The sequence below is a fragment of the Dermacentor variabilis genome, chromosome 6 (assembly GCF_050947875.1).
Source record: "Dermacentor variabilis isolate Ectoservices chromosome 6, ASM5094787v1, whole genome shotgun sequence".
Classification (NCBI taxonomy): domain Eukaryota; kingdom Metazoa; phylum Arthropoda; class Arachnida; order Ixodida; family Ixodidae; genus Dermacentor; species Dermacentor variabilis.
The window spans coordinates 171,147,491-171,171,631 of NC_134573.1; the positions used below are offsets into that span (position 1 = coordinate 171,147,491).

General features: G+C 47.4%; 1 protein-coding gene across 2 annotated transcripts in view; it reads right to left on the reverse strand.

Annotated features, from left to right (window-relative positions):
• LOC142585772 (suppressor of lurcher protein 1-like) overlaps positions 1-24,141 on the reverse strand; it is a 460,587-nt gene that overhangs the window by 24,650 nt on the left and 411,796 nt on the right. For both annotated transcript variants that reach the window (XM_075696765.1, XM_075696766.1), the window contains 2 exons: positions 5,628-5,821; positions 3,532-3,570 (listed from right to left, as the gene is read on the reverse strand). In XM_075696765.1, the coding sequence (XP_075552880.1) occupies positions 3,532-3,570; positions 5,628-5,821 (233 nt within the window). The remainder of the gene's footprint in view (positions 1-3,531; positions 3,571-5,627; positions 5,822-24,141) is intronic.

Sequence of the window (24,141 nt, forward strand, 5' to 3'; positions counted from 1 at the left end):
GAAGGCGCGTTGTGAGAGATCCCACAACACTCGCGACGAGGCAGCGGTCCCAGATTTCATTGCGTATACGCCGAAGCCGAGCCCCCGAGCAACAAGGGCGAGATGGAAACGAAGGGCCGAGAACAAAGCCGCCACAACACAAACATGGCGCCAGGCTTTAAGGGGGGGGGGGGGGGGACGACGTTCGTTCGGGGAAGCGCATCTTTCTGCTTCGCGAGAAAGTTGCGAGCTGCCAGTTCTGGCTACGGAGCCATATATTCGCCGCCGCCGCTGCAGGCGCCGCGGCTATTCTACGCGACGCGTATAACCAGTGGCCGTCCCGTCCTCTCACAAGCGAGCCCACTCCTTACACCCCGACCCCCTTCTTCTTTCTCCCTGCCTGTCACGAATTATATCCTCTTCATTTCGTTCTCGTTCCAGTCGCTGGCTTCTCGCGTTGCTTTATCGTCTGCTGCGCTGACGAAAAACGCGGTGACATTTCCTTTTGTTTCCTCGTTTTGTGCCTTCCCTTCGCTTATGGTAATCGCCCGAAACGTCCGTGATCGACGTTCTTTCTGCGATGCTTCCGGGTCACTCTGCCAAATTGAAGAAGAAGTAAATTGAAGAAAGAAGTAAAGAAAAGAGTAAGGGACGGAGAGCCGTGCGGACGTGTCGACGTGCGATTAAACGGCTCTTACTTCCTTAGCGACTCCGTCTTGTCTTCCGGAGGCTGTCTAAGAATACGATAGAATTAAGTCTGCTGGTGACTCGAATAGGGGACACTGCCGTCATCTCCGCGCTGAAGTGGACTTCCGATAAAGCCTGGCACTGCAATAAGCAGCGAAGGACAAGTACGTAGGAAAGGGAATTTGCACTTTGAAGTTCGTTTCGTCCGATCTTCCGCCTCGCAGTGAACGCGGTATTCGAAGCGGGATCAGCGGGGAAGCTGCTCCAGCCACGTCTCTCGCATGACGAAACTCCTTTGGAAGCGTTTAGAAGGAAAGAGAGATATAGAGAGGTTTGTTGGCAAGCACCGCCATTTGAACTGAGGCCGTACGACCTAGACGCATATTTTAAAGAAAAGACCCAATCCCCGAGCTGTGCTTCAAGTGCTGCCCTCACTTAACGCTTAGCTGGCTGATTTGGTATTTTGAGAAACAGAGGAGGTTCAAAGGTTATGCGCGGTTTGTCTGCGTTATGTAAGTGATTTTCTTTCAGGCAAGTTTATCGTTTGAAGGCGCCAAGACTAGACGGATGCAGAATTCTTCAGTGCTGACGTGGTCTCCAAACTGCATTCAGTTCTCACGTATAATATATATACGGCTCTATTTTTGTGTTCAAATTATGGAACCTATTACTGTTTTACCGTTATCAGTACTGCCGGACGTCAACAGCGCATGTGCGCAGTTTACTGCGCATGTGCGTTCGAAGACTGACAGCAACGGCAGTGGTAACTGTAGAACGGCAATTCCATATGCTAAAATAATCTAGTAGAATGTTTAAAATTCTCTATATACGTATACCGGAGGCATGGATGACAGTAAAAATGCTGCTAATGACACATTTTGACCTGTAGTCAAACAGCACTTGAGAAATGTATTTGTGTTGTTGAGACGTTGTCATCGAAGCAAATAGAAACTACATGTTGCTGCCGACGATTTACAGCAACAGTTAAGTAGCGTATGATTAGTCACTGCAATAATATCGTTGCGTACTGTGGCTGCGCCCTGTGGTTAAGCTACGTGTAACAGGATGGCGCCACCAACGCGGCTGATGAAAGTAGACGAAAGCATCAACCAGTCAGCAGTCGAAATAAGCAAGATACGCTTAGGGTGCCGGTGAAAAAAAAAAAAAAAAGCAGGGAAGAGTCTGATATAATCGGATCCATTACAGGCATACGGAGTGGTACAAGGTGGTGCTACACCTAAACACGAACAAGGGCCTTAATTACCGTGAGGCTTCCCCACCCATTCATCAGCGCCCATCTAGAAGTCAACGCAACGTTGACCCCGACGGCTGACGTGTTCTGGTGTGAGCTCAGACGTTTAATATGCTCCTGCATGGTGTGGAATTCCGTATCCGGAGCCAGCCTAACTAATGCAAAATAAACCCTTTCCCTTCATTCCTACTACCGGGCGGGCTCGTCAATGGGCTTGGTGGATCTGGCCCAAACACCACCTCGAGCCGCAACAGGGGATAGAGAAGATCAGAGATGTATGCAAGAATGCTAGAAGGGGTAGCACTAATAGCATACCCGAGTAACGAAAGTGGGCTACGTGACAATTTGTCCCCGCCCCATTTCAAAGCGGATGCCAAAAAAAATTATCAACATTATCATCATCATAACCACCACCACCACCACCATCATCATCCCATTTAACTACCCCGTAAACCCGATATTTCCTGATAGGTAGTACTTGTACGGATATTATAGAAACTCAGTATTACGAAGTTAGTGTCGTAACGCATGCAGGCAAGTTCGGCTCAAGCAGGAAAAAACAAAGAAGTGTCATGCAGCGATATTGATGAAGCTTTGCCGACGTACCACGTGCGCACTTTCTGCAGCCAGAGAGCGTGAACCATACTGAATAGCATTCAAAGAAAACAAATAAGCGCCTATGGTCGAGCTCTAAAGTTTATCTCTTGCTTTCATCACGCTCTTCGCTGGTTTGGGATACCTTATAAGAAGTCGGACGAGCTCGCAACCAATTGGTGCAAGAAGATTTCAGTGCAGAAGAAAACTGAGTGGGAAAAGGATAAAAAAAAGTGGAGTCAAACTTGCGCCAGCACAGCTTCAATTCGCTTTAACGAAATAGAGTTAATTTAATTACGCTCTGCTTTTTAAGCTAGAACACTGATAGTGCTTGACATAAGCGTGACGTCTGCTTGCGTTTATTTTTTCTTAATTGAGGACCCACATTGGCATGCGTGTAAAATAAATTCAGTTGGAAGCAGCTCTTGTGTCCTTTTGTGGTCCTCACTCGTTTTTCTTCGCGGAAGTTTTCTAGCTGTCATACCTCTCAAGTACCACTAAGCTTGTTAAGGTAACGTAAAGGGTACTTTACGTAGTCAGATGCCTGTCGATTTTGATAACGATGTTCGTTAAAACGGGACACCTTAGAAAGAAAAAGTAATCAGGCACGACCAGGTTCCCGCAAAAGACTTTTTCTGATGCGGTGCATCAACAAACGAAAGTTCGCTGCTGAGGGGAACATTATAATACTTCATCCGAATGAGAGAAAGGGTGTAAGCGAAAAAATTTTATCTGAGTGCCGAACTGTGTTTCACTTTCGAACTGCACAAATTAGTCGAGGAAGAAGAAGAAGAAAAAGAAAGAATACGGAGACTTACATTTCTGCAGAAATATGTCATTTCGCTTACACTTCAACCGTTCTAATCAACTAGCGAACCTCTCTGTGTTTCTTTTTTTCTACTATACAGACGTACATCCTTTCTCGGCAAGCGAAGACCTACTTTGCTTGTGGGTTGATGTCAACGGACGATAAGAAATTAAAGAAAGGAGGAAAAAAAGCGAGAAATGCTGGCACTTACCGCCCTGTGGGTCCTGACGACCGGAAGGAATGCCAAAATCTAGAAGACGTCAAAATGAGCAACAATCAGAAAAAAGGAAATCGAAGGTATTTTATCAAATAAGTGAACGACAGCTCATCAATCGATCATTCAATGCGAAATTCACGCGTCAAAAATGATTGTTAATGGGCTTAGCTACAGCGTAGCCCAGGCATGCGTTCCCAGCGTCAAGTTGAACGTGGCCTGCGCTAACTTACTCCATGCATGAACAATTATCGTACGCAATATGAAAGGGAAGACGGCAGCGCGTGTCAGAAAGTTTCTGATCTACGCGGCGTTCGCTGTCGAAAACTAAGTGGAAAAAGACCTGCTGCTAGATCCACCGGTGGCACACCAGCGCGCTGTCTTTTTTTACAGTGCGGGCAGCATCCCGTGGCCAACAGACAGGTCCGATCAACCCGTTCTCACTTCCATCTACGCTCTCATTCACCGTGTCATCGGCAGTGGCCATCGTCGCAGCATCAATATCTTTATCGCCAGATTTTTTTTTGTAATTTTGGGGTTTTACGTGCCGAAACCGCGGTCTGAGTGGAGGACTCCAGAAATTTCGACCGCCTGGGGCTCTTTAACGTGCACCTGAATCTACGCACACGGCTGCTCTCGCATTTCGCCCCCATCGATATGCGGTCTTCGTGGCCAAAACGCCACACTCGAAGACGCTGCAGGTCTTTCTAGTATCTAAAGGGGTTATTACAGCCAGCTGCTCGCGAGATGCTTCTTGTATTCCGGAAATGTAGGTGGGGTGGAAGTGCCACCGATGAACGTAGCACGATGAACGTAGATGAACGTTTGAGGACACCTGACGCTCCTGTGTTCCCTTTCATATCGCTCGCTATAGTCAGTAGTCGTACTGTCTACAATGCCCGCGGCGGTGTTATCGGTGTTTTTGCCGCGGTGTTATTGGTCTTATCGGTGTTAGCAGTTCAGTAGGCGTTATCACGTTCACTGTGTCCGAAGCCTTTAATATCTGCATGCGGCGCATTCTTTGAAGGTTGCTTTAACTCGGATAGCGCATTGTTCTTGCATACTTTTTGTTCAAAACACTTTTCTTTGCTGGCAGTTTTCTTTCTTGGAGGGTTACGTCCACTTTTCCGTATCGGGTATGTTTCTAGCCTCTTGTTCAAGGGTCGATCCCGGAGATAGTGCAATCTAATAATGCGCGTCGATATCGAAGACTGATCTGGTACCTGTGCTCCCGGTGGTATCGGTAATGGTGGTACCGCCATGCGGTAGCGGTGCCACCGGCGGTTGTACCTGTGGTATTAGTACCGGTGGTAAGGGCAGCGTTCTCGCTTTCTTCTCGTGACTGCTAGCGTTTTGCGACGCTGTCCTTGAGGCGTTTGCACCTCGGGTCGAAGTCGCAGATAATGCCGTGAGATAAACTGTTGGCCACGGAATAAATTCTGTAGTTCATACACCCTAGTCTCATGCCAATTCGCTCAAAAAGACATTGCCTTGAATCGACGTCTACTAGAGGTGAATAGCCATCCAACAGTTTTTTCGTCATTCGCACCATTTCGTGGCTTCACTACAGCCGCACAAATATTTTGCTCTCTTTTCTTTCGGCGCCCTTACCATCGATTTTCGATGCATTATATCTGTAGTTCAGCAAAGAGGTTGCCTGTGTAGCAGTGCATTATGCCATACTTAACGCGAGGGCGCGGGTCGGTTCTCGGCCATGGCGGCCGCATTGCCATCGATCAACTTTATCAAATAAACATTGATTCTTATGCAGGCGGAATGCAAGAGCTTTCGTGTACCGTGCTTTGGGTACATGTTAAAGATCACCAGGTAGCCAAAATTAAACCGATGCCCTCTACTACGGCGTCGCACGTAGTCTAGGGCCCAGCTTCTGGACGTTATGAACCCCGCATTTTAATTTGCCAAATGTTTAGCAACTGAAAAGTTCCATTTAACTTTAACATGCTTTGCTCTCCCTGAAAGACTGTTCGATAAACGCACGCTACACTCAACGACCGCGTTCATTGCAATGGCTACTTCGACACGCGTGTAGGAACACTTCGCTCCCGCGCGGGCACAGTGCACGGAAAACTCACTGGTGACAAACTGGTAGATGGCCCGGAATCCCTTGACGCTGGGCGGCCTGCTGCCGAAGCTCTGGAAGATGACAGTCATGCGGTGCTCGTTGGACATGATCTGGTTGGGCAACTGCGAGCCGCAGAAGTTGTCCAGCCGCTCGCGCTGTCCCTTGATGGTGATGAAGCCGATCACGGAGTCCACGTTTTCGCACCTGCGGCAGAGGAGACGAGCATTGCAGGCCACGGCACTCAACATTACGAGGTGGAACGGCCGCCCCTCACTACTTGTTCGTAGCTAAGAAACGTTGACTGTTTATGTGGCCAGTTCTAGGGCGATGACAGCTCTCTAAAGAAGCACTAAATAACAAACCTATGTCAGTTGAGACTGCTATAGTAAGTTGGAAACTCTATTTGCCTTCATTCGTTATCGGAACGGCCAACAGCCTTACATGCCACTCTTGTGGATGTGACGAAAATATGGAACACATTCTGTGCCCCTGTCACGTACCGCGCTGTCGCGGGTAGCCAGGCTTGGAACGAGGTCCAAATCCACAAAGATCCATTATGTACTTTCCACGAAATTGTTTCCCATTATGAACTGGGCAGGAGGACATTTGCGCCCCCTCACCCCAAATTGAACAAACATCACGCTAGAATACTCAGACTTCTGCAAACCCGTTCGTATCCCACTCCTCGGTCCCTTAACAGGATAGATCCTGACGACTCACAGTCGTGCCCCAAATGTTGTCATGACAAATGCTCTTTTGAACACATGTTCTGGCTGTGCCCAGCCATTAACGCCTCTCCACCCATCATGAAAGAACAATGACAGGAATCTCTCAAGAGCAGCAATCTCCACATTCAACTCCAGGCTGTCCAGAGGACCCACGACATTGCGGCGGGACGTCATCTCCTGGTCCCATCGTGGGCGGAGCCACCGACTTGATCTTCGGGAGCCTTCGGTTTTGACTCCCCAAGATCTCAGTCCCTCAGGACTCAAATAAAGTTATTGTCATGTCATGTCATGTGCCCCTGTCCAACCTCCGACTCTCAACGATATGTTCTATGTACTAGCTAGCCTCAGTCCTATAGACCACAGACTGCTCTAGGAAGCAAAGATGCTGGGAGCTTGACCAAAGAACACCTATGCACAACTGGCCACCAAAGCACGCGCTTTTTGAAGACAAATGAATTAAACGAGCGCGTGTGACTACATGTGAGTAAACATTCATCTGGGGATGTGCGCACACTGGCTCTCCTTCTCAATTATTTTACATTTAGTTTCTCTTCTCCACGTGTAGGGTAGCCGATCGGGCGCGACCATTTGTCCGCGGTACACATTGATTACTATAGGGGAGAAGATGAACGTGTTTGAATTTTGCCCACATGCCTCAGTGCTTGTACGTCATTATGACGTCATTAAGTTTAATCTTTTTGTTTCTTGTTTTTCATATTTGAGCCGCCTTGGCGCAAGAAAGGTTGCAGAAACTTCCCAGACTGGGTCTATTGCGTCACTAGGATGAACTGGACCCGAGTGGACTGTCGGAATCTATGACTGAGTTGGAGCGTGAAATTCACGGGGGCATTGAAGCCCGCATTTCCTATTTCAATCGTTTCTGGTTTACCGAGCCGCTTCTCACGTTAAGAGGGACGTTTTTGCTGGTCCTGAACTGTGTTACACCAATGGAGCTTCAGTTATCATTCTTATTTAGCGTCTCTCTACTACCGGTATCGCACGGGCAATTTCGATCGTGATCGAGTCTGATAGGGATCGCTTTCTTCATCGCAACTGGCTTATTTATATGTAAGCATCTAAAGAGAACCAATCGCGACCGAGAAATGCGATACCGATTGAGCTCAATCGCGATAGAAGGTGCCTCTTGTGACCGGGGTACAACTACAATTCATAAACAACCCAGGATGGACGCGAACACCGTGATGTCAAGAGACAAGACAAAAATAAGTAGACACAGCTTTTTCTTGTGTCTGTTTTGTCGTGTGGTAATTGCTCGTATTGCGCAATTTTTCATTTAAAATACGCCATATGACCCGGAGTTCAATCCTAAAGCTTTAAATGCATTAATTTGGTCCCTTCTAACGTGGCTCAATCCCCAAATGTTGGTGAAAAGCATGCATAAAGGTGTTTTCGACAAACCAAATTATCGAATTATTATGCGCCATCATACACTGACACATCGTGCTATGAATTAAGTAAAGTTATCTTACTGTGACGTTCCAAACAAGACACATGTATACTGGAAGATGTAAACGAAATGATCAGCAGTGTTTGAATGCGGGATCTTTGACTCAAGCTGGTGGCGCCACCACCCGTTCCGACAATGGCACGTATCGTCTTCCTGACGAAGAACAGTCTCGTTGTGAAAATGTTAGCTCCAGCCTGGAAGACATCTCTTGTTTCACCGCTGTTTATCGCTTACGAGAACGTGCACGATAAGGACATCGAGCAATATATAAGTTTAAATGGACACTAAAGATAAAAAAGAAATATTTCAACCACTTTGTACAATGCGGAAACGCCACTCTTGCCATGTAAAGAGGCACCGTAAGTCAGGAAAGACGCAAACAATGTAAGACGGGTGGCGCCGCCACGTTGAAGTTCTCGCACCACCTAGCAATGACGTCATCGATCTGGCCAGCGTCTGCTGGGGGCCTATAGTTAACGTTTCGTCCTTAATGACGGATCACATTGTGTTCCGAAAGGGCCACAGACTGAAACTGGAATGTTTCGAAAAGTTTTTACGGAGTCACAACGGCCCAAGTACGAGAAAATGCTTTAATGCGCGACGTCCCATGTGACATGCCTGGTGTTTGGGCTCCGGCTGGGACATTAAAGAATGAAACTTTGATCTTGAATTTATCTCCTAATAATCAACCTATTACAGTTACAGTAATATTAACAAATATATAGTTTTGAAGGTATATACTTTATCAGGGTAAGCTGATTTAGTGTTTCGATTCATTGTTTCATTGAACAAGAAGTAAGATTCCAGTACTAAGACATAAAATTGCAGTTTAAGCAATATTTCAAAAGGCGGCACCAAAAATCAATTTCTGCAAACAAGTATGTGCCCCTCGTTTATTCTGTCAGAAAGGAATTCATTTCTGGTGCGTACACGCAAGACACATGTGGATGTTGCAGGTGTCTGTGTAGCAGTTGGAATCCCTCATAAACATTCCGCGTCGTCGAAGGGACCGAGGGAATCTTCGAGATGGGATGGTGTGCTTTCCGCGAGTGCTTGCGCTGTGGTGCCTTTAGATTCGCCACTGGAAACTGATACTATAGACGGCGTTACGCAATATGCTTACGCAAGTGGTCGTCACGAAGTTTCTCTTAGGCAAGAGCATTTCCTCACTGACAGGCGTTATGATAGCGATCGGCGTGATCAAGCGACGATCACTGGCCGATAAGTAAACACGGGCTCCACTTGCGTAACATACGTTTCGTCAATATGGGCTTATATTTCCTTCTGTTTTGTAAGCTCTCTATGAAGCCTTTTTGCGGATATTACCCCGGAGGATGTTCCTTCAGTGCCGCGCGCGGGCAGGTAGGAGGGTGCCAGGGCGAGGACATCTCGCTGAAAAGGTCTAGGATCTAGGTGAACGGATCTAGGCGGACAGGAAAAGGAAAGGGACCGACTGCCGTCGTCATCCTCACCATCAGGAAACGATCGCATTCGTTTTCATTATCATCATGATTTATGACACCATTAGAGAGAGGAAAGACCGGGAGTTTGTTACTCTACAGGTGGGTAGGAAGCCGGGAGTGAAAAGAGAGGCCAAGTCAAGCACACTAGACGAGGTGCAGTGTGTATCCAGCCGAGCACTCAAGTATGTTGAGTACAGGCACTGGCGAGGCATTACAGAAGAGGTCTTTAAGTATTACGTATGAACTGTCTACATAAAACGTTGAATACTATGACACACTAAGTGAACAAGCTCTGACACAGTAAATAACAATAACGCAAAATTAGAAGGTACTAATAAATATAACCAAAAGGCAAAAAAAAAGGATAGTAGGTGTATTCTATTGGACATCTTGGTAAGAAGACTAATTTGTTCAGACCTACGTTCACTGACAACGTGATAAGGTGAACAAAGGATGAAGATGTGTACGAAAACTTTAGAACTTAAATTTGCTTGGCTCATCCGCACCTGTTTAGATATTGAATAAGCCTTTCACCGTCATCGACGATTCCAATGAGCTATTTTCTTTTTGGTAACTAAAGAAAGAATAATAATAATATTTGGGGTTTTACGTGCCAAAACCACTTTCTGATTATGAGGCACGCCGTGGTGGAGGACTCCGGAAATTTTGATGCACCTAAATCTAAGCACACGGGTGTTTTCGCATTTTCGCCCCCATCGAAATGCGGCCGCCGTGGCCGGGATTCGATCCCGCGACCTCGTGCTCAGCAGCCCAACACCGTAGCCACTGAGCAACCACGGTGGGTACTAAAGAAAGAAAACAAACTCGAATAAGCAGTTGATGTCTTAAGACGTATGTTTCAAACGTAGCGATGAAAAAAAAAGATATAAAGAGAAAGAATGGCTTGTTCAGCGTTTTTTACGCGCTTAAAGAACAAGTCGCTCGGAAGAAGTGCAGCCTCTTTTTTTGCTGCTGACATCGACAAGGAGAGAGAGAGAGAGAGAGAGAGAGAGAGAGAGAGAGAGAGAGAGAGAGAGAGAGAGAGAGAGAGAGAGAAGGAAAGGCAGGGAGGTTAACCACACTCTAATATAATTTACACCCTGAAAGGTGAAAAAGGGTGTAAATGTGTCTATAACTCACACCCTTAGGGTGCTATGTATATAACGGACCCCCGATGGGTGTGAGTTATAGACACATTTACACCCTTTTTTCACGTTTCAAGGTGTAAATTATTTTACAGTGCAGACTGAGTCCAGTTTGCTACCATACACGTTGGAAGAGAGAGAGCATGAGTCTATATCGCACTTTCACATGCACGGAGTTAGGTGCAGGATGTCTACAGTCGGGCACTCAAGTCTGTTGCTTTCAGGTAGTGAAGAAGTGAAGAAGCGCTCGAATTGGTTTCTTGGCTAATGAACTGTGAGCAACAATTGCCACCGCGAGAGACCACCCATTAATGTCCTGTATAGCTGTTGACACCGACAGGTAAAGCAGTGGTAGGCCAAAGACAAGGGAGAGCTAATTTATTTTTATTGTGCGAGTGGGTGCGCGCGCAGAAGAGCGCGCATGTTCCACCCGAGAGCCACCAATCGAACCCGGTACGGTGTGAAACATGTGACAGTCTGTCTGGTAACAACATATAGTACAGTTTCACCTGAAGAACCCCAACTGTGGGCCACGTACATTTAGGAACACCTTAGGCGTCAAAATACGCTCGATATCTGCCCCCGTTATTGCACCGCTGCACTTTCGAGTTGCGTGTAAAACGTGCCCTCCGACCCCAACGAGCACGATCCGCGATGATGGCAGCTGCGTAACCGTAAGAATAAAGGCCAGAAGCGCATTCACCAGGCTATCAGCACTCATCGGCTAAAACTTCAAAGCCCCAGAAAGTTTGTGCGCGGACATTATGGTATTTACGAGCCTTCTATCCTAAATATTGTCGGGGCACAACGTGAAAGGGATGAATAGAAAAAATTCCCAGCGCTGGCTCCCCTAGCGCTATTCGTAGTGTACGCTCCTGTTGCGCACCGTCGGGAGTGGCTGCGCAACCCTTTATCTTGCCCTTCTGAAAACCCGGCCCCCCGTCAAGATATGGAAACCGCGCTGTCAAGAGCGCCCCTGGGATGTGGTCGCCACTCGGGGCATCGCATGCAGATACCGTATCGCGCGTCTCCCTCCTCAGCATCCAACCCCGACCTCGCGGCCGTAATCCGCTTAGCCACACGCCCGTGCTTCCTGCCGTCAGAGTGCACAAAGCAGGGCTTATGCTCTCCTCACCGCCGCCACCCGTGAACTCGCTGCTGAGCGAGCTCCCAGCTCTGTATAATCTGCTCCCAATACTCGGCACTGTGCTCATTAACGTTCTCTTTATCTTGCCCGCAGCCACACGGCGCGTCATTTTCCGTCGCGACGCGTCGCCTTGCGCGCGCAATTCTACGAGCGCCGATGAGTGCCGATCACGAAAGTCGGAAATCGCGTTTATTCTGCCGCAAGTTGCGTACACGCGTCCGATGAACGCAAGCTGAGTGCAATCTCGCGCCGACTTCTTTCTTTTTTGGGCGACACGCCGAAATGAAATCACGCGCGCGCGTGTAGAATAAGACGCACCAACACAGACAGAGCGGAGAAGTATCGACTGATTTCTATTGGCTGGCGCAGATTCGCAAGCCACGTGCGGCAGCGACAGAAGGAAATGAGAAAAACCGATGAGTATGGGTGTGTACATGGGGGCTCACTGAAGTTTTCCGGGGCACAGAAACTTTAGGAACGTGACCTGGCCAGATGGCGTTGCAGATTTTTTGAGCTTCCTACGAATGCTGCCGACACTGTAGCCTCTTGGACTACCAAGAAAGCGAGACGACGCTCTAATCAGTATATACGCGCGGGCCGGTTTCATGCGATGCTTGAACATGATAAGTGAATCCTTGCTCGATCCACGGCAGCGGTAGAAAAATTTAGTAAAATAAAGAGAGCGCGAAAGCAGACACGGACAAGACTGAACAGCACAAGCGCTAGTGTTGTTCAGCCTTGTCCGTGTCCGTTTTAGCGCTCTCTTTATTTTGTTACATACCATGAACCAACTAGCCCAGCAGCGAGCCTTCTTAAGCGCTAGAACGCATATTTCATGAGCCTTCATCACCATGCGCTTAGTCGTGTAAGGCATGCGTGGTTGCACTACTTTTACGGAACGAGGGAACTCTAGCCTCGAGATGAATTATGGCTAGAGGGAAGCGTGAACACGTCACGTCTTCTACGAGATATGCTTCCCACGCTCGCTAGGCCATGGTCTGGCGCTGCTGCCAGTACGAAAAACTTGAGCGCGTGGTGCATGGAATTCTTCATTTTGCTGCATTAAGGAACAGATGCGCTCAGAAGTTCTGCGAGAAAGGTTTGCTGCACGAGCTTCTGTAACATTTACATGATCGATCGATGCATGCGTAATGAATAATTGTGTACCCTTCACGGTGTTGCTTTTTCCCATGACTAACAACCTTACCTTCAAGAGTGTAAAGAATCACGGCCCAAGCAGATGGTTAACCAGCGAAGCTGAAACGTGCGGCCCCGGTGTTTATCACTGGGTTAATCCCAACAGTTCATTAAACGACAGCTTGGTAGGCTGCCTGATGCTTGGTACGCAGTTGCTGCTTGCGCTGGGCTGCACGAGCCTGCTCTTGTGCGTGGGCTGCAGCATCGGCATGGCGTAGACGAGCTCGCTCTCGGTTCTGCTAGCGGCGTTGCTGATCGAAAACTGCCTGATCCTCAGGAGTACGTATGACGCGTGGCCTACCCATTTCGAAGACGGAGAGAAACTGCTGCGATCGCGCTCGGCTGCAACAGAGGGCAATGACTTCACTACTGGCACAACTTATCAAACACCACCTGGATAGCTCAAGGCCTTTTCACTCCAATCCATGGCGTTATGTTACCTGGCCTGGCTGCCGTAGAATCTAATAGGGATGCTCCCGAGCACGCAACAGTGATTTTTACGGCACTGCTTTCATCCCGCCAACCTTGTCAATTGAAATTTCGGGCAGGGTAGCGTGACGTCATGGATCGGGGTAAACAAGCTTTTTGCTATCTAGGTGGTGTTGGCTAATCGCGCCTTTATTTTTTTTTCTCCCTCTTTCGCGCAGGCCCATGGGTTTCCTCCGGAGGAGTTTTCGGCGTACAGGCGACTGACAGACGGACGGACGGAGGAACTAATTCGTCTAGTCATATACAACTTCGTAGTAAAAAAAGAAAGGAAGGAAAGAAGGAAAAATATTGTGCCCGACACCGAGCTCAAAGTATGCCTGCAATTAGGGAAACAGTAGTTGAAAACTGCGCACAATATGTTTGAAATTATACAAGCAGTAATAAACAAACATTCCAAACACAGAATAATGGAAATAACGAAAACAAACAAACCACTTGCACATAGGGGAGCGTTTGTAACCTATAACAAATACTGCATTGCAAGTACTATAATATTACAAGTACTAGAACATACAGCCCTTGTGCATGTTATCGCAATCGTTGTTATCTTCAAATCTTGCTAAACCTAATCAAAACTTCAAAGCACGCGTGACTGTGAACGTTTACTGCAGGTAAAAGCACGCCGGCTATCGTCAGATACGGAAAAAACGTGGACCTTCATGAATAAAGTATGCTCACAACGTTCGCCTGCGCATGGACTCGCGCTGCAGCTTTGCGTGACCCAGCGACCTTCGTCATCTTTGCAATCGCGCGTAATGCCTGCGACAACCATCGAGATTCGGTCACCTGCGCACACTTTCCGCCAGGTTCGATCACCGTGACATTTCGCTCGCGTCAAGCGTGCGATTTGACTCGATTAGCTCCTCACCTATATAACCTAACTGCGCGGCCCCGTTCACTCAGTCGATACAACGTAGTTGTCATGTTAATAAAGGGGAAATCAGACATCCACGCGTTCATAGCAATTGCAACAAAGGCAACCCACACGGGTTCCTCGAAAGAGAAGCCTCGCAGCTGAAGAAAATTCGGCCTCGTCCGGGACTCGAACCGAGGACCAGCGCCTTTCCGGGGCAGCCGCTCTACCATCTGAGCTAACCAGGTGGCTAGCAGATGTCAGGGCGAAGTCGAATTTGTCAACAAACTGGATGTCTGATTTTCCCTTTGTTAGTTATTTCTCCCCACCTTGCGGGTTTCCATAGAACTACTAGTTACTACAGAACGTCAAACTAGTTGTCATGTTCTATAGCATTTCGTAACGGTTCACTCAGATTTACTCACTCAGATATAGGAAGCACCTATTAAACTCAGCCAGTGGTGCTCAGCCGGTGGTTGAGTAGTTGCCTTCTGTATACAGAACACGCGCGAACTGTCGCACGGGTAGTCAAAGCGGCCGGGAATTTTCGCATATAGAGATGACAAGTGTAGAGGGTCGTCATTGCTGGTAAGGCACAATTGGGAACGCTTAAGCACAGTGACCCACGTAGCATACGTGTGTGTCCACTCACTTGTCCCCGTATACATGTAAACTGCGCGTACACATTGGTAAGCATACCAGCTGATCGGGAATTTGCGACGACGCAAACACAACACGCATAAAAAAGTGGACCGACTTGTGCACTGAGAATCGATTCGAAGACCGCCTCCATCGCTGTTGCTGAGGGGCTACTCTGCTTTCTGGACTCGAGTTCGCTCAGTAAAAAGCTCGTGGCTTTCATGTCACATTCCGTTCTTGGTCATTGCATTGCATTACGTTGCTTCACTTGTCGTATTCATTACTTACTCTTTGTTTACTTTTCACTTCCCTTCTTGCAACATTCAACCTCTGTTTCTACCCGCTCCTTGCTAACGAGTAGGCAGGCCTTGTGTCCCTCTCGGTGGCTATTGCCAGCCTGTTCCCTCTCTTCCTTTTTTATAGAAAATAAAATAAAGAAAAGAGACGTAGTCCCCTTATAATCGTGACGGCTACTCCTTTTCTCATAGCAGAAACGACAATATAAGGAATATGTAGGAAAATTAAAAGAAATTATTTCATACGGTCACTTATTTTCCTCTCTGTCCATCCTATATACGCTCTCATATGGAATACTACACTTGATATTAATAATAACCTGATCCCGTTTCTACTTTTGCGTCGTCGCTATACCGCGTGACAATGCAGCTCAGTATCCCGTCGTTTCAGATACATCTCTCCCCGACTACGCAGCTTCTGTGTCGTTCCGTATACTTTCTCTTTTCGTCTCCTTCGCACGCGCTGTTGGGTGATCAAAACTGGTAGCACCTACGTATAACATGAAAAAAAAAAATGAAATAAAAGGCAATGCGCCGTGGTGCACGAAAAATACGGCATACCATTGAAACAAAGAACAGAAAGCGCCATGCCAAAAAATAATGAAATAAGGAAAGAAAAGGAATTCAATATTCCGCGAGTCATGTTCCCAGCTCGTTAAGGGTGTTTCTGCCCTCATAAGGGACACGACGATGCTTCAGAAGCGAAAAAGTAGCGCTCACCGCAAAATGACTAAAAAACACAAATAAATAAAAAAAGTATGAAAGTTTCTTCTTTTTAACTTTCTTCTTTCAACGATGACAAGATTACACATTGGCGGGCCGTCCTTTGGCTGCTTTGTGCAGCTGGCAGTAATTTTGCAAAGAACGAATCATTAGGGAGAAGCGACGGGTGGAGAGGAGGGTGGGCCGCGAGCTTGGGTATGGCTCGCCGGCCGGTTAAGGACGTTGAGCAGCGCACTAGTTGCCCGCAAACCTGAACATAAAACGAAACGCAATAAGGAAAGGAGGCCCGAAGCAGCTTAGCAGTGTCGTAAAGTGGTATGTAACAAGATCAAGCTTGATCCCTATTTCACATCTTCTTTTATATTGATCGCGTTTTCTTTTTGTACCGATAAAAAGTTTCGCATTTCATACTATGCTCGAGCATTGTGTTGTAGTTGTCGTTTTTGTTCACCACAGCCGGGCTCTTCTTGGACGTGCTTGCGCAATTCATTATCGTCTTCTTCAGGCGGGCTATCCACTTTCGTTTAAACATTTTGATTGGCTCAATATCCGCGAGTACGAAAGGCAAGATGGGAGCTGGTAACAATAATCGCATAAACCTCCCATTGAAGAGTGCGCTGGATCTATTAAATTCGGGCTTTGCAGAAGCACCAGAGCGAGAACCCCCTCCCCCCCCTTTCTGCCCCCCCCCCAAAAAAGTTGGAGATGGAATATAATGAAGGAAACTGATAAATGACGACTAGATGCTGTGGAGGTAGACAAAGGACGTTTCGCTGAAAGAGAAAAGTAAAAGAAAACGAAAGAAGAAAAGAAAAACGAGCTGCAGAAACAGGCGGCCGAGGCAGTTATGGGAATGCAATAGCTCTTCGTTGAGCTCGAAGAATTGGGAGACGACACGACCGGGACAAATCAGGTTTTATAGGAACCGAAATCTAACGCGCAGCGCTGTAACGTCGGCAGAGGAATGTTCGCTTCAGCAAGCTTATCCGCGTGGGTGTCCTTTTCGTCTGGCTGCGGATTATGTAACCCGCTATGTCGCACTAAAACAGCACGTCCGCTGTGTGAGTCCGCTGGCTGGGAGCTGGACGGAACTGCACGGGAATTCGATAGTTCGAGTACCGACGTGAAGCAAATTGAGGATGCCGTTACAAGAAAATTTTGCGCAAAAGTGTTCGCACACTCGGTTCTGAGAGGCCTATTTCACCGATTCTGTAAACGATGCTACCTTTGGCGACCTTTGGTAGAAAGTTCGTCAAGGTAAATGCTGTTTTAACCGCATCCTGCTGCATCGCAGATCGTCATCCCGACTGTGGACGTTGCCGAACGTAGAACTTCGGCCAAACTGTTACGGTTGGGTCGTATGCGGGCTAATTATTCCCCCTGTAATATGAAACCACGTAAGACACTTTTAACGGCTTAGTGACAGACGCTTCTTCGGCCGTAGCTTTTAACGTAAACGGGAGTTAATTAAATCGCGAGGTTTAGCGTCTTGAAATTGCGCGGTGGGTTAAGGGAGATGCCACAATGAAAGGGTCCGAATTAATTTTGACCACCTAGAATTCTTGAACCATGCGCCTAAATGTATGTACTACACGGGCGTTTTCTTGCATTTCGCCTCCGTGTAAATACGCCAGATACCGTCATTGCAGATATAAACCCCATTTTTGCATATATAGAAGGCGATTCGGAACTGTGACGCGATTACACACATGACTGATTCAACAGAGCGTGCAAGCACATCAGCATCGTTGTAACACCCTTCTGTGATTCACTCCGTGATGCAAAGGATGCGCATTCTTTTCTGACCTGTGCTTGAAATGGCGCCTTCTAGAGTATGGAGCACTTCAGGTCAGGTGCTGTGACCATCGTAACAGAATTGCTGTTCTTCCTTCTTCTTGTCACTTCTTTACGCTTTCGCGTCATCGCAAATGTGTTTAGTCATTCATCAAAATCTATTCTTCTGTAGTAAATTCGCAAAAGTGGGTTACAGACAGGACATAGGCTAATAAACAGGTTAAAAACATGGTAAAAGAAACATAGCACGTATTTACTCGTTTAGCTGCCTGTCTCCTTTCTGCAACGCGCTTTTGCAAGTTCATGCCGCAGCTGTTTTACCTGAAAATACTTTTGGCGAGGTGTATTACCACCTTGGACAAGCTCACACCCTGTTAAGTTACTCTTCTGTGCTGTAGCTCACCTCGCATAAAAATAATTGCGCCTTTTTTATCACGCCCTGTTATGACCGCGCCTTAAAGGAATTGCTGTTTTCTTCGTCTATTCGAACAGTGCTTGTACGAGATATGGTTCATGAACGCGCTTCCGGAATTAGCAAAACTTATTTTGTCACTGATCATAAGCCACTTTGTTGCTTTGCATTTCTCTGCCTTCAGGACTAGCAAATCATCGGCGACATCGCGATGATACGCGAACCAGATTACTCGCTCGCTTCGTTCTTACGGAGTTACCTTCTACGTATCGCGCATACAAGGAGATGTGAACAAGGTAAAATGGAACGTGCACATTTGCGTGTGCTGTGAACAGACGATTATGAATCACTAATTCGCCCGAGCCACATTCTTACTAGCGACAAAATATGCCGGGGATTTTATTTCGTCTACCGTTCCAGTCAACGACACTCGCAGGGCAACACCGGCTGGAGCGGAGGAAGAAACTTTCGGCAACTTCAGCTACGCGCAAGCCTCAGCATTCCTCTCCAGGCACCAAGACGCATACTTCGAGAGAGCCTTGACGCCCGAAAAATGCGTAAAATTAAAGCATAGTTGGCGGAAGATGGCGTCCCAAGGCACCCGCGAATCCAGCGACAGGGCCATTGTCCCGCGGTCATGCCATCGTCGAGGAGCTTTCGAGTGACGACACAATGGAAGCTTATTATTCGCCCTCGCTGCTTGACGGGCGCGAGCCATCCTTCATGCCTACAGCAGCTCGCGATGACGGCGAGGCGACGATTCATTTGTCCGGTGAAGGACCAACGCCGACGGCAGAACGCGACGGGCAACCCGCGCACTCGCTCGTCCAAAAACGCGAATCGCCAAAAGTGTTTTCAGGTAAAACAGCTGCGGCACGAACGACGAAGAATATGCGGCGCTTGTAGAGACTCTTTGGATACTGACTTGTATACACTCTATACTTTCTCCAAGCTACACATGGCGCCAGGCCAGAACGGCTGCAGATCACCCTTGCTGCTAGACTACTTGTCTCATCAAACTCAAGCGGCGTTTTGTGTCCTGTTTAGTGTGTATAGGTGTGTGAGGGAATGGCGTGTCTGGAATATAGTTATCATGAGGGAAAGTATACTAAGGGGAAACGGAGCGTTGCCTTACATCATGTACGCCTAGGAGCTAGAGGCACTACACTGCTGTCAAAATTTCGGCGACGAAGGGTCTACTTCGGTTTATGAAGGAGACGGGCTTGGACAAGCGGCTGTGACAGTGATGTCACGTACCGCGCAAGAGTGACAGACTGTAACCAACGATGTGTGTGCCGTGTTATGTGCTCTCTATCTCTTCTCCCCGTCTTTCACCGCCCCCCCCCTCATCCAGCTTCCATGTGTAGGGTAGCAAACCGGTTAAGCTAAACTGGTCAACCTCCCTGCCTTCCTTCTCCACTTTTTCCTTCGGCGCGCTCAGATCGGAGCGTGCATAGCATCCGTGCCTTCTATTTCTTTCGTCGACTGTTCCTTGCACACCGTTTATTTTCGACGATGTTAACATACCAACTCGTCCAGCTCGCTTCATGGATATAGTTCATGACGTCATTACAATTACAGTGCCCAATTATTACATATGCCTGTTGCATCGACGGTTAGCATGATTAGTCTATCGCAGTCACTGGTTAGTCATGAACTGCCATCTCAAAAGAACATTGTGAAACGAGTGGTTCTGGAACTCCCGCTAAAATAAATAAATAAATAAATAAATAAATAAATAAATAAATAAATAAATAAATAAATAAATAAATAAATAAATAAATGAAAGGCACCAGCTGACGAAATGCCCTTGAAATGGCGAGTGGTTCTCTGATATTTAAGAGCTTCTGAAGAACTATTTGATGAAAAGGCACTCAGAGAATCTTAGAAAAAGGGAAGTTGTCATGAGTTCAAGTAATGTGCCGCATTCCCACTTAGCAAATTAATTGCACCTTAAACAGCGAACGACTGGCCTGTCCTTTTAACAGTGACAAATGTTCAGATATCGACAGAATACAAGGACAGCCTGAACCCAGGACACGAAGTATAACAACGGGTATACTATAATCCAGTTGATTAGACGTGTATGAAATGATCTGTTGATAATAAAATTACGTGTGCTAACGAGGCGAATGCGCACATTGTTATGTGATTGCATCAATGATCTGTTTCTGACGTGTGTATGGAACGATGCGGTTACAATAAAACGGCATGTGACAATGAGATGAATGACCACATGACTAAGTGATCACGCGAATGATTTGTAAATAAACTACGTGTTTCAATCAACTTCTAGTTTGTGCCGAATAAATCTGCACGTTCCTTAGCCAAAGCGAGCACAAGCACGAGAGAAAGGGAGGGTCACGTGGGGCCCCCTTTCGGCGAACAGCGTGACACATGGTCGTGATGGAGACTGTCGCGCATAAGAATTACGGACGCGTCAGAAGAAAGAGGGTGGAGGAATAGCGGTGGAAAAAAGGCTTAGAGGGTTCGTCGGACTGAGCCTCATACGAGAGCAGCAAATCCTGGACTTATACGCCAGGACTTTGGCGCTCGCGATAAATCTCCGTCAAGAGTGGCACTCGGTGCGCTACTTGGAAAAAGCGAGCACGCCATATATCGCGAGCCGGGGCACTCGAGCGCAGGAGCAGAAGAAAGAAAATCCGGACGAGTGAGCAATGGTTCCGCCGCGAGGACTGCATGCGAAGAAGTAAACAGCATCAACAGGCGTCGCGCAGCGCCAGCGAGATGGCTGGGCGGATCTATAGCCGGTGACGTCATACGGAGAGAACGTTGCGTATTTTTGCCCCCAGGAGAGGCACGAATAATCTTCGGCATAGTACGGGATGCTCGCTCTCTTTTTTTTTCTGCTTGTCCGTGCGCACGGAACTTGGCCCTTACCTATTCAGGTGTGGCAATGCGAATATTAATAGACCTCTGCAGTATCGATTCGGAGGTGCACGCGCCGAAATGTGATGCGTGCACTGCGTTGAGGGTTTAGCGTGCCAGAGAAACATTCGGGCGATGAGAGACGTCCTATAGCGGGGGGCGCCGGATTAATTTTGACCACCTGAAGTTACTACTTAACGTGCGCCTAAAGCACGGTACACGAGCATTTCGCCCCATTCACAGGGACACTCGAGTCTGTACTGACACGGTATCGACTACGCATGCATCGTCCGCGCAGGGAGGGGTCAGAAAAACTCCAGAAACGCGATGGACGTTCAGTGCGCTTGGCGCCAACAACTACGAAGCGAAGCGGCCTCACCGTTCGGTTCTGCATCGGCTCTGCAAAGAAACACTACATGGTGCTTGCGGCGAACAGATGTTTGCATATATACCGCACCGAGGTCAGGACCGTGGTTCGAGCGGAACGGACTGTAAGAACTTCAAGCCACGAACGATGACGGTTTTCTTGCTTTCTCAACTCGCGCGCCATCGGGGTGAGACGCGTGCAACGACGCTGGTGGTGCTCAACTTCATTCACGCCAGCGTTTTGAGACGCCCGGTGGCTGCCACGTCACTGTTTCTGCTACGCAGCAGCAGTTTTGCCTCGCGTGCTGCGACGCCACAGCCAGTCGACATCACGTGTTCATCCTCACGCATTGGTAGTTTACACGCGACGTCGCTGATACCACCTATCGCCCTGCCTGTGCACCCGCAGTGCGGCTACAATGACGTCAGCGCAAGCCATCTTATTGAAAGCTTTCACGTGACGTCAAGGACCCAGCTTATCGCTGTGTCGGTGCGCCGGCATGGCGGCTACGATGACCCGAGTGCAAGCCATTGATTCACTCATCAGCAGTCGACATCAGGTAGGCTCTCCGTTTGTCTGCATTGCATGTGCATTTGTTTGCGCCATTCAGGCCGGTATCACGTATTGTTGATCACCGTCCGAGAAGCTTTAGCGCAACGCTGAAGCTTGCTATCGCTTTTAATGCTTAGAACTTCGCGTAAAACTGCCGATCTTTAAAATTTTGCCTCCATCGAAAGGCGGCCACCGCTGTCGGAAATCGAAGCCACAACCTTGTGCTTGCCAGCAGAACGCTACAGGCAATGACAGACCGCGGCGAGCGCTATGGTGCGGGAAGTGTTGTAATAGCCCGCAACACCGTCTCGCCCGCATTTCCTTCAACTAACCGGCCATGTTCACATCTGATCAGTCAGTTCCTTAAGTTTAAAATATACCCCATGTTGTACTAACGCAGCGATTCTACTCCGACGTTTTCTTTCTCAGAGTTCGTCACTGTTCCGAGCGGATCCCCATCTATGTTATCACGTGGATGCTAATGGCCGTCTGCGAGTGAATCATAAGAAAGGAATATAATAGAGCTACAGAAATCGTTATATGATACCTGCCCAGCTTTGTCACTACACTAAGGTGCTTTGCATGCAGCTAAGTGTCCCCTCCCCCACCCCCTCCCTCGAGGTCGCTGAACTTGATATTGGTGGCATTTGTAGTTACGCCAGGACAGTGGGCTAAATTTTGCGCCGCTCGTAGAACCCTTTCATAACATTCAGGAGCACTTGCACGCGTAATTTGTTGCAAGGACCATAAATAACCCACACGCTTTAAAATTTGCCTACCCATTCCCATAACCTGCCTTTTATTTTCGCCAAATATAGACTAAGTGCGTCATGCACCGGGGAAGTCGACTACGCATATCGCATCAGGCATGAAAGGAGGGGAAAATAAGAAAGCGAGGGTTCAGTAATCATTCGCAACGCCTGTTTTTATGTAACGATCGCTAAAGTTTAGCCACACATTGCTTTTAACATCCTGTCAGAGACAGAAGTCACCAGTCTACTCGTGCAACGAAGGTGCGCAATTTTTCTTAGTCCTATACCATGTCACCATGCATGTCACCATCCTGAAGGATGCATTGGCTGACTTGCTAACACGCCTACTAATACAGATAGCGGTCCTTTGAACTTCTATGTCCTACAACAGTACTAGCATCACGACAAAAAACGTGCTGCCTCTACTTTACGACAATGCCGCGTAAGACAAAAGAGAAGGTTTAACCTAGCTGTAAGGGTTTTAAAAATATTTGCTTTACTGATTGTTATTCAGCGGACAAAAAGGAAAAGCCAGAACATTTGGCCACCCCGCCTGGGTTAAGTAGGGACCCGAGACATTTGCCCAAAAGTCGGGACTGTCTCGCTAAGTTCGGGACTGTTGTCAACCCTATTGACAGGTGACTGTAGATGACTTTGCAAACATTTTGACTGCTGAGGCCTTTTCTGCTCTCATAAAAAAAAAAGTGTTTCCAGCTGCAGTGACCTAAACAGTAGAAGGAAGCACAGAGAGTTCCCGGACCATTCAGAGGACGTGCTAGAATTGACCATTTAGTTTAAGTGAACTCTGCAGTCACCTGGCACTCACAGTAAGTCAACTAAACGTCAGTGGGACAGACATGATAAAGAATATGCGCTTAAAAATGCCAAATATTTGATGTTGTAAGCGCACTGGATACGGAAAGTAAATCTGTGAAAATAACTGCTGATGAAGTGTTTCGGAGTAATTTGGGCACAGTTAACACAATTGCGCGTAGTTCTGCCTCAAAAACCGATGTGTAATTCGATATAGAAAGCGGAAGCAACCTACAAGACAAGACATACGGACAATTGGTTAGTGCCAACCCCTCGAATAAATTCCGGTAGAGAACGCCTACAATTCACTCTTCCTTCCCTCTTAAATGCTTATGTACATAATAATTTTGATCTTTTCAGTGCCTCAAACAGTGCTTTGCGTGCTATGTATGTTACCATGTAGGTTCTGTTTTTCTTTGTGGTGAATATTGTCTAAATATTGTATAATTTTGTTATGTTTTCTTTTGTACTTGTTCATTATGTATAAGTATTATTAGACTGCAATCACCTTTGTTTTAAAAGCCTTGCTGTGAAGCCACTGCCAAGCGAAAGGGGGCTGCGGCTTTGTCAAGCTGTTTCTGACAGCTTTTTCTGCGCCTCCGCTGTCTGTATTTGTACAAGGCAGAAATAAAGAATTTGAATTTGAATTTGAAGGGAAAAGACCAATAAAAGAAAGAGTATACTGCGTTCTGTCAGATTTATGATGCATCAGCGACTATAACCCTAACTTCGAACTTTGCGAAAAAGGCGTTCAAACATTTGGCAGGCAGAAATTTAGTGCCACTTGGAAAAACGTC